General features: G+C 42.2%; 1 protein-coding gene across 1 annotated transcript in view; it reads left to right on the forward strand.

Moving 5' to 3' along the window:
- HEY2 (hes related family bHLH transcription factor with YRPW motif 2) overlaps window positions 1-13,286 on the forward strand; it is a 71,757-nt gene that overhangs the window by 13,345 nt on the left and 45,126 nt on the right. The window contains exons 2-3 of the mRNA XM_069234808.1: window positions 2,976-3,054; window positions 3,172-3,255. Coding sequence (XP_069090909.1) covers window positions 2,976-3,054; window positions 3,172-3,255 — 163 coding nt within the window. The remainder of the gene's footprint in view (window positions 1-2,975; window positions 3,055-3,171; window positions 3,256-13,286) is intronic.

Below are 13,286 nucleotides of genomic sequence, written 5' to 3' on the forward strand. Positions count from 1 at the left end.
GTCAATGCAAGCCTCCAAAATGCTTCACAGGCATATTAGTGATATTTTTGCAGTGAGTTGCACTTATAGGGCTGTGCTTTATCTTTCATGAAGTCTTTATTTCGATTAATTAAAACCATAAAAGATAAATCAGTAAATTACAAATAAAAACATGATTTGTAAATTCCATCATCACTTAGGAAACCTAATCGATTGTAAGATTCAAATGCAGTTTATCAAATGCATAATGATTATATGAAAAATCACTAAAAGAATCAATAGAAAGGTTAAAACAGTTAATGTTCTAATTGTATTAACCATAAAAAAAAGTATTCAGAGACTGCATATAATTAAAACTCGTATGTACCCATCATGCCTGCAAATCACCTCCTCATTTACCAAATACAAAGGAGGAACGTAGCCAGGCAATAGAGGATTGCTTCTCTGGTATCTGTTCTCAATATCCTTAGGGCTACTGAATGTTGTGTTGCCCCGTGGGGTCGACGAATCAGGATTATTCACTTCCTTCTAGATGTAACATAAGCAGTATAGAACAGTAAACGGGCCACCGATTTGCTAGACGTGTTAAAACCTGGGCAAGTATAGGGTGGGAGGTTGGAATTATGCCACTTAGAACAAAAACTATTAGTAGGAAGAATGCCACATCTAAATTTAACATAAAGGTGCCTAGCAGCAGGCAGTGTGACAAAAGTAAATACATGTTAAAAACAGTAAGTACATTCAAAATCGAGGAAAGATGTGTTTAGGGACCCAATTTTGGGATTGGTAATTCACATTTCCATCACGTAATCCCAATATATTTATTTTATCTGCTCTTTACATATTGGCTAAGGAGTTGATGTATCTTTCTATTGTGCTTCCTAGCCGAGCACCATCATCGAGTGCACTTTATTAATGTATGGGACTGTATGCTGCGTCTCTAATGAAATGCTCTCCTCAAGGGTTTAGCTGTATTCCACTAATTCCAGAGTGTCATCTGCCAGAACAGACTATCCTCTTTTGGAAAGCAGGGGCCTTAGTAACTTCCTTACTCATGATTAGGCAATGTAAGATGTTTTGCTTCACTCAGTATGAATCACAGCTCCTCATATTTTGGAAATGTTACAGGCATCACCACACATTGTATAGCAATTAACATACTTTACACGTAAATGTCATTTTCTGTTTTTGAAAGGAAAGACAGTATTAACAATCTCTACCAAAGTAAACTCTTCTAGGCAAAACAAGGCCATTCCAGTTATTTTTATGCCTGGCTTTAACCACAACCTAATAATTTTACTAAAATTATATATATATATAATAGACTTCCTTGTAGAGACTGTCAGGTGCCCCTGTTCATCCATTAGTCTGTTGTTGTCAGTCATATTTTCCTTCCTACCACTGCAGCATACAGCAAGGGACAATGGTTCGCCCATTTCAGCCATTTGCTAGCTTCACTGACAGTGACAGATTTCTGCTCTTTCAGAAGGAGAAGTAGCATCCTTAAGTGCCTGGACTGCTGTGGCAAAGCATGCTGTATGGAAGAGGAAAAATGCTTCAATCAAAATGTTTTACTTTTCATAAATTATGAGGGACCGACAAGTCCTGCAACAATAACGTTTTACAAAAAAACTTGAAAACACAAAACAAGTGTTGACAAAGCAAAAGGCCAGAAGCCAATGTCAGATCTGTTACCTTTGCTAGTGCTAATAATTTTAGGCAAGAACCTCATAGCGGCCTTCCCTTGGGCAGTAGTTAGGCCAGATGCAGACTAAGAAAGATGAGGATTGATATTCTAACCCAAGAATTTGTTCAAACTGGATGGTCACAGTAGTGTGCTCCTAACAAAGAAAAGTGAGCGAACCCCGCTTTCAACAAAACTAATACCTACTGGCATTAGGCCGGCAGGCTGGAGCTGTGAGATTCTGCTACTGCAGTGTTTACTGCATAGTTATGGATTTATTGCACTTGAAACAGAATCCACCATATTTTGCATGATTTGCAGATTTCAACAAAAAATAGTTTCTACCCTAAAATGGATCTAAAGTTATTTAAAAATGCCACATGTGATGCCACACAGGAGCAGACCCCCTGCAAAAGTTAACAGGTCACTAGCCAGTTGTGGATTTTAGGTGTTAAATTGATACCAATGCGGTATAACTTTTGCCTGAACAGCATTAAAACGTGAGGAAATTATAAAATAGTGAAATAATACAGGAACAGAATTTGCCCCAACATGTTGCACAATTTACCTTTTCCTGATGCATAATTTCATGATCTCTGCCACATAGTTTGGTCCTCCACTGCAGCATATGACCAGGACTCTGGGATTAATGTAAAATTACTTACCACTCGGGAGCCTTTGTTGTAGAGGCCTTTGTTGTAGAGCTCATGAACCCACTCTTAAGGCAACATGGAAATTCCACCAGATCCTGAATTCCCTGGGATGCTCTGTGGTGTGCTTTTGTCCTGCTCTGCTTGTTGGTTGCACTCTGTTGGGCATGTCATGTTTTGTGGTTTAATCTCTGGGGCTTGTGTTCTGATTTTGAACTGAAACGATCCTTTGAAACCAAATATGCAGTCAATCATAGCTTTGTGTAATTGTGCTGATCTGTATTATTTAGTGGGATTTGTGTGTAAAAGGCCAGTTTACGGGGTTAAGTATCTGCAGTGTCACATGAACACTCTGGTGGTATTGCAAATGGATCTATCTGCCCATAGTAAGCAATGAACTAGCCTTCCGAAGGCATTGAAAACATGGTTGTTCAAAGCATAATTGTCATGGTGGTCTGGGTAGTCTCGATATCAGCGCTTGGAGGCCTACGGGTAGCCAGGCGCTTTATAATTCTATATTACATAACATAACATAACTGTGGTAAAAGGCAGACAGAGCTGTCATCAACACCACCAGGACCAATGCCTTCTTCTGTAGCGCCTAGGATTGGAACACGTCATATGATTGCACTCCTGAAATCCCTCTCTTTACCATTTCACAGGCAAAGCAGCGGCTCTGCAATGCGCTCAAACTCCCCAACTACCACATCTCAGATCATGGCAAGGAAGAAAAGGCGAGGTGTAAGTTCCTCAAGCGAGACTCATTCCTACCAATAACCACAGGAGACAGTGAGTACTGTTGAGTATTCCAACCTAGGTGTCCTAACAGCCGATTCTGTGTGCTTGCTCTCTCCACAGATAATCGAGAAAAGGCGCAGGGACCGCATCAACAACAGCCTGTCAGAGTTAAGAAGACTGGTGCCAACCGCCTTTGAAAAACAAGTAACTTCTTCTTCTTGCAATTCTACTTTTTTTCTATGTGTGTTTTTTAAAGCTTGTGCTGCCTGAGCTGGCATGAAAGCATCAATGCAAGGAAATGCTGTGTTGTGGCTGGACTGTACTCCTCCCTCCCTCCACCACCACATCCTCCATGCTCTGTAACAGTTTGTCCGTTTCTTTTTTTTATTTTATTTTTTTATGCTCTTTTTATCGGTGCCGGTGTCGTGTTTGGTGAACTTCAGTGTTTCATTAAGTTAAAGACCCTGACCACAGAACTTTGCTGGATGTGAAATTAGTTATTTCAGTCAAGTTAACAAAAGTGGACTCGGCCGAATAGAGTACTCGTGAATTTTATGTCTAGGTTTCCAAGCGAAAGGATAATGAGATTTAATTAGTAAAATAGGATAAAGGGGAACTTGGCAGAATCGCAGAAGTCAGCAGCGATCAGGTAGAGCACGCACAGCGGAGGTTGAAAGATACCACAGCGTCAACAAGTCGTAATGTAAACACGCTCGCGCGCCAGTACGTACCTCCTCTGAGCATCACTGGTGGGACTGAAGCCGTGGCACATTCACACCGTGCGTCGCGTGCAGCTGGTACCAAAACACGACGCAGACTCATAGTCTGACCGAAGCAATTTTCAGACACAACAGCGACATGAGAGACAAACTGTGGTTCTTCCACTAAGATGTTTACTGCATGAAAACCGCAAGCATGCTAGAGAGCAGTTAGCAAAGCAAGTAAAAAGTGGGCAAAGAAAGGCAATGTTGAACAGTTAGCTGAGTGATTTCATACCGCTTTCCTCTAAAAGACAAGCAAATCAAAAACATAGTTTATCTATTTGCTATATATGGATGGATGAAAAACTCTATTTGATTTCCGACTTTTATTTTGGCGAGGCATAGAGAAGAAGATACAATTTTTCTCCATGATGACTTTGAACTCACTTCACTCAATTTACTAGATTTTGAAGCGACTATTGCCTTATTTTGTGTGTGCATATGTATACTGTTAGAAATTGGATCTCTAGTTGGCAGAGCTATGCATCCTGTCCAGTAGGCACCGCAATCCTAGTCATGGTAAGTCAGTTACATACCTTAAATTGCCCTTTGCTAAACTCTGGTAGTTTGGCACAGAGCAAGCAGGCTTAAGAGGAAATGTGTAAAGTATTTCTGCAACTCTTAAAACAGTAAAACAGTGATAACACCCCAAAAAAATGATGCACACCAAGTTAGGAAAAAAGTAGCAGTCCAGATATGATTTTTAAAAGAATGTCTGCAATTGTAGTGCCTAAAAGCTTAAAGCACCAACCAGGGCCATCTGGTTGTACTAGACCGAGGTAAATCCAAAGTTCAGGCCGACCGCGGTGGAGCACCAGCCAGCTACGGGAACCAACTTGTCCCGCTCAAACAGTACTTTGTGTGGAGGGCTGCGTCAACATCAAAGAGCTGATGCGAGGAGCAGAAGGGACGATGCAAAAGTGATGTGTCAGTTCTGATCCACACATTCAGGATGCATCGTCGTCGAGTCACGCAGTCGTCTAGCCCTGAGCAGTGGTGCAGCATCAAAAACTTTGCGATGAAGGTGATGTGTCATCAAGCCGCAAAGCCAGCGATGCGAAGGTGATGCACTGGGGCTGATTGTGAAGAGTCGATCCTGAGCCGCGCAGTTAGTGATGTGATGTCCTCGTCCTCAGCTGGGATGCATTGACGTTGAGGTGAGAGCAAGCAGCTCCGACAGCCATACGTGGATTCTGCTGGACCAGCACAGGGGCATTCACTACCAAGGGCCCAGTACTGGATTGTCACCACTTGGCAGGGCAGGACTCACAGTTGGCAGCGTCCAGCAGCTGTCGCAGAGGTCAATTAAGTCTTTGATGTACCTGAAACCTCAGAACAAGAGGCAACTCAGCAAGCCCTTGGAGTCACTTTGGTTCTGGGGATGTAGAGATGCAGGTCCAGTTCTTCTCACTTCCAGGCAAGGAGGGCAGCAGGCAGCAAGGCAGGCACAGCAAAGCAGGAGTCCAGCAATGTCCAGCAGAGATCCAGCAGAGTGACAGTCCCCTTAGCAGTAGAGCAGTCCTTGGTCTTGGCAGAATGTCCTCAGGTTCAGAAGTGTACTGAGTTGGTAAGGTCAGAAGTCCAGTTCCTATACACAGTGGTGCCTTTGAAGTGGGGGAGAATTCAAAGAGAGAAAGTCTCTGTCCTTGTTCCAGACACACTACAGGCAGTTATGCAGCCCTTTGTGAGAACTCAAGGCCCAGCCCATTCAGGTGTTAGTGTCAGGTCCTCCCTCCCATCCTGTACAGGATGAGCCATTAACATGCAGATGGCCACTCAGTCACACCTAAGCCCTTTGTGTGTGGCTGTCTGGAGGGAATGCACAAGAGTCAAGCTGTCACCCACTCAGAGAGTGGAATCCAGAGATAGGCAGTAGGCACTAGATGGCACTAGATGTTAAAGTAAGGAAATACCAACTTTCTAAAAGTGGCATTTTTAATATTACAATTTAAAATCAGACCTGACCATAAGTTGTGATTTTACATTGTGATTCCAGAAACTCCAAACTCGGGGCTCCCATCTCTACCCGGTTGGAAATTACACTTATAAAATGTAATTCAGCAATCTTAAAGTTAATCTATGGGAGAGATAAGACATGCAGTAGTGAAAATGAGTGTAAGAGATTTTCATTGCTTCGACATGTAAAACACAAAAGTGCATGTCCAACTTTTTAAATACACTGCACTTTGCCCATGGGGCTGTCCGGGGCCTACTTTAGGGTTGACTTATATGTATTAATAATAAAAAGGACAGTTTGGGACTGGCAAGCAGGTTAACTTGCCAGGTTGACTTGGCAGTATAAAACTGTACACACAGGCTCTGCAATGGAAGGTCAGAATCATGTTTAAAGTGTTCCTTATGTGGGTGGCACAATCAGTGCTGCAGACCCACTTGTAGCCTTTAATTTACAATCCCTGGGCACATGTAGTGCAACCAACTAGGGACTCATAAGTAAATTAAATATGCCAATTGTGGATAAGCCAAAGGTAACATGTTTTAGGGAAAGAGCAAATACACTTTAGCACTGGCCAGCAGTGGTAAAGTGCCCAGAGCCCTCAAGCCAGACAAAATGAAGTCAGCAAATAGGAGGCCAGAAGAAAAAAAAAGTCAGGGGAAACCATGCCAAGGATGCCAGATCTAACATATACATATTGTGTGTGGGCGTGTCAGTTTGAGTTTTTGGTAGAGTTGTGCGTGTTTGTTTCTTTATATTTATATGTATATGCATTTCTAAGTATACATTCAAGATACAAATATCGAACGTTTAACTAATAATTGAAAAATATGAAAAGAGATAGTTTCTAAACTATACTCACTTTGTTGCCAGGCATTATCTGAATACTCTTCTAGCAGCTACTGAGTGTAAACTTTAACATAAATATTTTAAGAATGTTTATGTTGATTTTATGTTATAATTCCCAATAACAACAATCTCATGTTCATGCAGATTTTGTTTGCTAAATTTGGGTTAGGTTAAAGGGGCCTTAATGACCAGGAACTGTCAGATTTCTTCCTGCAAAGCTTAGAAATTAGATGTGAAATTTCCCAAGCGAATGCGATTCTCGAGTGATGGTAAGGTGCTGCATGAGCCACCTCGCAGTTTGAGGCAGGGCCAGCTTTAGTGCTAGTGGCTTCCAGTGCGACAAACTTTTTTGGCATCCCCCCCATGACCTCCTTCTCCACGGATTCCCTCAGTACCACCCTCCAACAGTGTCCCTCATCTCTCCATAGTCTCTCTCCTACATATTAGGAATGTATTGATACCCAAACGAACCCTTTATAAGTGCAACATTAGGATAATCAAAGACGGGGGGAAAACATTGCGTTCTAACCTATACTATGCAGTTTGTATACAGCTCTTTGATGACAGTTCATAGGTCACTGTGCTATATTAGGATTGGAATTTACAAAAGGCAAGTAATGATGGAGTACACACCTAATGTCGGACATATATTTTTCGTGAGGAATTGACCTTTGGCGGTGGGGTGAACCCCTTGTGGTCCATAATATACCCTCTTGTTTTTAATATTGTGGCAGTGAGATATAAATAAACAGAGTTTACCTAATGCTACACAATTTAAATTTCCTTGATCCTACAATGTCACTCTTACATAAAATGTTCTACCCAGTTCAGACGCTTCATTGGCAGAGTGGATGCTGGAGGACTCCAGTCATATGTAGGGCACACATTTGGACACACATTCCTAAGAGGTCAGTAGTAGCCCACCATAGATGACAGGATTCTACCATGGCAGCGCAGACCCTGTGAGGAAGCATGCCACTCTGAGTTAATGAGGGGCCTTTGACCAACTCAGCATTCTATTAGTTAGGGTTAGCAATTCAGTAGATAAGGTAGTTCAGCTGAAAGAGAGTTTTGCACTGCTTGATACATGTTGCTAATTAGGGTGTGTTGAAATCCTTAAATACTTATCCCATCACTACGTGTTTATTGTCATAGATTGCTGTGATGCAAATCCATTGATGATGAGAATACACAGGCTAGTGCCTTCCACCATAAAGATGTGTGGGTGAAACAAGTGAAAGGTAAACTAAGGGAAGAAGAAACTGAGGCAGAAAAGAAGCAGATTTCAAGTTAGGGAGCATATCAGGAACATAAGTTAGTCTCTGATAAGTGGTTGGATACATGGACGGACACCCAAAGATAATCAGAGTGTTGCTTGTGACCTAATTGTAATTAGCCAAGTTTGCTTTCGTTTTCTTTAAAAAAAAAGGTAGTCGTTCACAGTGTGTGAGAAAATGAGTTGTCCCCATTCACTCTCACTAGAGTGATCGTAAGTGCATATTCTCTTTGAATGTTCTTGGAGTTGGGAAGCCTGCCTAAGGCAAGACAACAAGAAGTGAATAAAAAGCCCACCACAAAAGCACGAGGAAGTAATAAAGATACCGCAGTACTGTAAGCATATCAGCAATAAAGGGCAACAAAGCACGGGGCTTGCTGGCATCTCTTTCTCGTCGTACTGCCCCCTACGGGTTGGGGTCTGTGTTTCCTTCCCGTCAAAACTCGCAAGAAGTGATCCCGTGTTTGAAGTCTCCTCACAGCCTTGTGTGCTCGTGAGGCCAGAAGCCTTGCTGCTCTAAGCCCCCAGCCGCCTCTGCATACCATCATCTCAGTAATTCCGCGGTTCTATGAAGTTTTAAACAGTGTTTCTGTGTGTCCGACTGTTTCACACATTTTCTACTACGTTCTAAAAAAATGAGGCTCCAGTGAATACTTCCACTCACTGTACTGCAGGAAATGTTCTAAAGCATTTTATTTTATATAGGAAAAAAAAATCAGAAACAGAAATATCCTGCAGCAGTTTGCCTCGGTTATATCACAACCAAGACTCAAGTGTTGGGTTTGGTTAGTAATTTGCATGCATACGTTTTAGAAACTATACACAGTCCATCCATAAAAATGTAAACATTTCGTTTTGAAATGTGTGCTTATTTGGTACAGAATGTACTGTATTGTAATTGATTTGATGAAGTGCTTGAGCTCTATGACGACGTATGGTTGTGCGTTAGCAGATGGCAGCTAAGCAGAGAGTTAGCAAACAATACCACATGCATAAAAGATGACGTGAGAAGCCTGCAGTTTGTCTATCCACTATCATTCAGGGTAGCATTTCACTCCCTTGATCTTTTTCCCACCATGCTACCTCATTTTGGACCAAGCATATGCAAATCAGTCTTCACCCTGCTCAAATAGGAAAAGTCCAGCCTGAATTGCCAGGCCAGCTCCTCCCTTAACTGGAACACAAGCAACCCAAAACTGGTATCGCTCTAATCGGGGCTCTTCAGTCAGGTGGTTCCAGTGTCACAACACCGCAAGGATGTGCATAGTGCAAACTTTCAGCATAGCCAATGTGGTAAATGTGTTGATGTTATGCTTTAGTTACCATAATGGTGCCTTTAGTTTGCCCTGACTGTGTCTTGCCTGTGATGAATTCAGACATTCATTCCATCACCTTGTTTGTTGCTGCTTACACCCTACGTGCAATCGGTATGCCAAGATGTGGGTCCCGTGCCACTGTTGTGAAGGACGACAGCTGTACCTCACTGACCAGGTCTCTGTCCAGAGAAGGTTAGCAGATAAAAAACAATCAACTGGAATCTGACCTGACCAATCACCACTGCTGAGAATAATTCAAGCATTCTTTTAATCACCTTGTTTTTGGCTGCTTTTCTTGTCTACATTTGCACCACCTATGCTTCTAAGAATATAAGAGAATTGATAGAAAGCAGGTATGTTAAGTTAATAATTAGAAATGGTTGCACATGTCTCTGTGGAATGCATCCATGAGTTATAAGGGAGCCCATATGGAATGCACTGGCTTCAGGCTGTCGTGGCAAATGTCCACAGAGTGACTAGTAAGAGATCTCAGGCATGGACTGTATACATGTATACATCGGCCATTTTTGGTGATCCTGAAAATCGGTCTAGGAAAAACTGCCATGCATGAGAGACTCCACCACTGTAAATGTTCTTTAGTGACTGCCCAAGAACAACAGACTGCTTGAATAAGCTATTCGGTCACCACCCATGCACATGAGGAATGCATCGTATTCTAAGCCTTTATCATATACCCACAATCCACAGGAGTAGTCCACAGGCATCCAGGTAATAGGTAGCCAAAGCCCCAACGTCACAACTGAGCATGCAGATCTACATCAATAGAGATTAAGGAGCATATTTACAAGCCCCATGGCACAGGGCAGTGCAGCAAGTGACCTGGTGCAAGGGTGTCTGCATTGTAAACAGGATTGGGGCACCTTCCGGCACAAAAGCAATCCTGGGAGGCGTTTTCCTCTTTCTATGTGGGCTGCAAAATGCAGCCCACGTAGAAAGAGGAAACAAAGAGGAGAAATAAAGATATTTCTCCTAGTTACGCCTGCCCTGTGGAGGAATACAGTTTTGACACATTCCTAGGTTTATAGATCTTGTAAATCTGGGAAAGTGTCAAAACCCATGGGTGTTGTGTGGGAACACCCACAGTAACGCCCTTGGTGCACCTCCTTGATGCAGTGTAAGGCAGCGCAGCGACTTGCCACCTTTTGTGTCGCACCAGCGGCTCACAGGGCTTGTAAATATGCCCTTAAATGTGAAGCATACAAATTTAGGTATGTGACGGGACTATGGTGTAATGATCAGCTCGAGCAAATAAGATTCACCCCTGTGTCATCAAGAAATTGGTGGTGTCAGGCAGTGCCTATAGAATTTCCTAGGATCCACCCACTAGTTGCAGAAATTAGGGCCAGGGGCATTAGAGGCAGGCAGCTTGCGTGCGTGAGGGTTCAGCAAGAATAAACCGAGGGAGAGTTCTCATTTTAAAGTGGTTAAGTGCAGCCACTTGTAGATGCCCTGACAGGTCGATTGAGAAGACCAAGGGAGCTGGATACGCTGTGGACTGATAACAAGCAGGTAAGATAAATGACTGGGGATATTTTTCATGTCTTCTCAATGTGTACTTGCTTTTGTTTCAGAAGAATGACTGAAGGAGAGGGCAAATCCTGAAAATGAGTGCCCTCTTAAAAGGATCCCATCAGAGCACCAACACTCAGGAAATGCCTGATTCTAAAGTCATTTTTCTAGTAAAAGTAATAAAAATAGTTCTGAATTTTCGTTTTAGTCAAATATTTTTTGACAGGAAAATACAATTTTCTTACCTGATTATACGTTAGGAGGAAGGATGTTTGGAGATCCGGATGGTTGGATCCAGGTCAGTATCTCTGTACATATGTACTCCTATTATGAGTTAAACTACATAGATTCGGGAATAAATATGCAGACCTGGATTAAGCAGGCAGAATTCCCAATTCCAAAGGAATCAATGTACACATTTTCTTGCTTTCAGCAGGTGGTAACTGTGTAGGACACTGCTGGAAAACCCGGATTCAAGAACGCCAGCCCACTTGACCCATCAGGACCAAGAGCTTTTGTTCTTGGACAGCTGACAAATTGACGGCTGCTCCTCCTCAAGAGAAAAAACGTTTTTCAAGGCACCCACTAACTGTAAGGTAGATTCAGGAGAATAATCTGGCACTGATCCATTGTACATGGTTCTAAAATGTATGACCCAGGCCATGAGAGAAATGTGACAAGACAATAAGCAATCTCCAGACTAAGAAAAAACATAGGCAATTAATAATTCCCCAGAATACAGAAATATTAGACAGTCAGGAGGGCCTGAGACTAAGCATCGTCTATAAGGGTTTTCAGACGAGTTTTCTTCTTCGACTTCTTGTTAGATTGGAAGAAGGAGACCATATTTTGGTCTCTCAGGGAAGCTTTAAGTGCTTTTAATGGCTCCTGAAGTACCCTAGGACATTTACCGTCAAACCACCTACATGACGGATTATTCACTCGCTTATTCTATACGGTCAACAGTTCAGCAATCTGTCTGAAAAACAATATAAAAGAGCTAGTAATATTTAAATTGGATGAGTTCTCACTAAGGCAAAAAGTGAAACCTAGAACCTTGGATGAAAAAAGTTTGACATTAAAATTATGCAGTTCTACCATGGCCCATTTCAAACGCAGACCCCTAACCTTTAAACAACCACTTCCCCTGATGAGGTGAGTTAATGAATTTTTAGGCCAGTCTAGTAAACACAATAAGAGGTTTGTGGTCACTAAAATCTAGGCAAGGTATTTCAGTAGATTTCAAAGTGTTTCTGAGAGATGCAGATACAAAGAATAAATCATTTACTGTAGAACATCCTAGACCTGTAAAAGTGGACAGAATTCCCCTAAGAGCTCCCCTTGGCTTATATGGTCCATGTGCAATACACTGTCTCTTAGGTAAGTAACGGGACCAAAGGACACCTAAGTATCACACTTACATAAGTAAATATTAAAGTCTCCTCTAAGAGAACACATCAAACAAAAGAGAAAATGTTATCTTTATAGTCCCTCAAAAAGTTGCGTAAAAATATAAGTGTTCCAGATTACTAGCTGAAAAATTACCATTATCAAAGTTTAATATCTGCACATGATTAGCATCAGGTGGGCTAAATTCCATTGCCTGTAGATTGGCAGAACACATAATAATCTCACACCAATGTCCCACTAAAGAAAGAGAGACCCGATCATCATTAGCACTCCTTTTGCCTCTCCAGAGGGAGACGAAACCACTGGCACATAGAATTAAGTATGTCAATCCAATAAAAAGGTAGTAGAAGAATCCCAGGTCTCCTGCAAACAGACTAGCCCAAAATGTGAAATATAATCAAACCACAGCTTATCTAACAACTTATTTTTGAAGCTCGCAACATTCCATGTTAGGATTTTCCCACTGTTCGGGACCGAAGTCCCATTGGCGTTATCAATTCCAGCAGGTCCCAGCTCAGAACCTGGCACAACATTCCCATAAAGTGAATGTCAGTCATTACTGGCCAAGGAGCATAAGGCTCAAACGTGTTGTGAGACAACACATTATAGGATTCTGGATTTATCTCTACTTCTGGATTAAAATTGGTTTGAATTTACAAAAGAAGCCCACTATGTTGATACATGTGACCTTGGCTTTTGACAACTCATACAGCAAGAAACCTTCTACATACGAGCGATTAAAACTGATACACAGCCCCCTTCATCACACAAAATCAGAACCATCCAACTCACTTATCTGACCATAATGATTTTATGGGCAACCAGGCTGCCTTCCCTCAAGCACCCTTCTAACTAATGCAAGACCTTGTTTTTAAGCTGGGAATAAACTTCGTTTATACTCTCCTTAAAGGGGGCCCATTTCCCAACACTATAACAAATGAAGTTGCATTGTGTGGGAGATTGATAACTATGGTGGTCATTATGACGTTTTAGACCGCCGAAGTTCCGCCAGCCACAAGACCGCCAGTGATGGTAGTCTACAGACTGCCATATTATGACTGCTGGCGGCGCTCCTCCATAAATTGGTTGGAGAGCTGCCAGCAGCCATACTGGCCGTTGGCGGTGCAGTGGAGGTTGCT

This window comes from Pleurodeles waltl, chromosome 5, assembly GCF_031143425.1.
Source record: "Pleurodeles waltl isolate 20211129_DDA chromosome 5, aPleWal1.hap1.20221129, whole genome shotgun sequence".
Lineage (NCBI taxonomy): Eukaryota > Metazoa > Chordata > Amphibia > Caudata > Salamandridae > Pleurodeles > Pleurodeles waltl.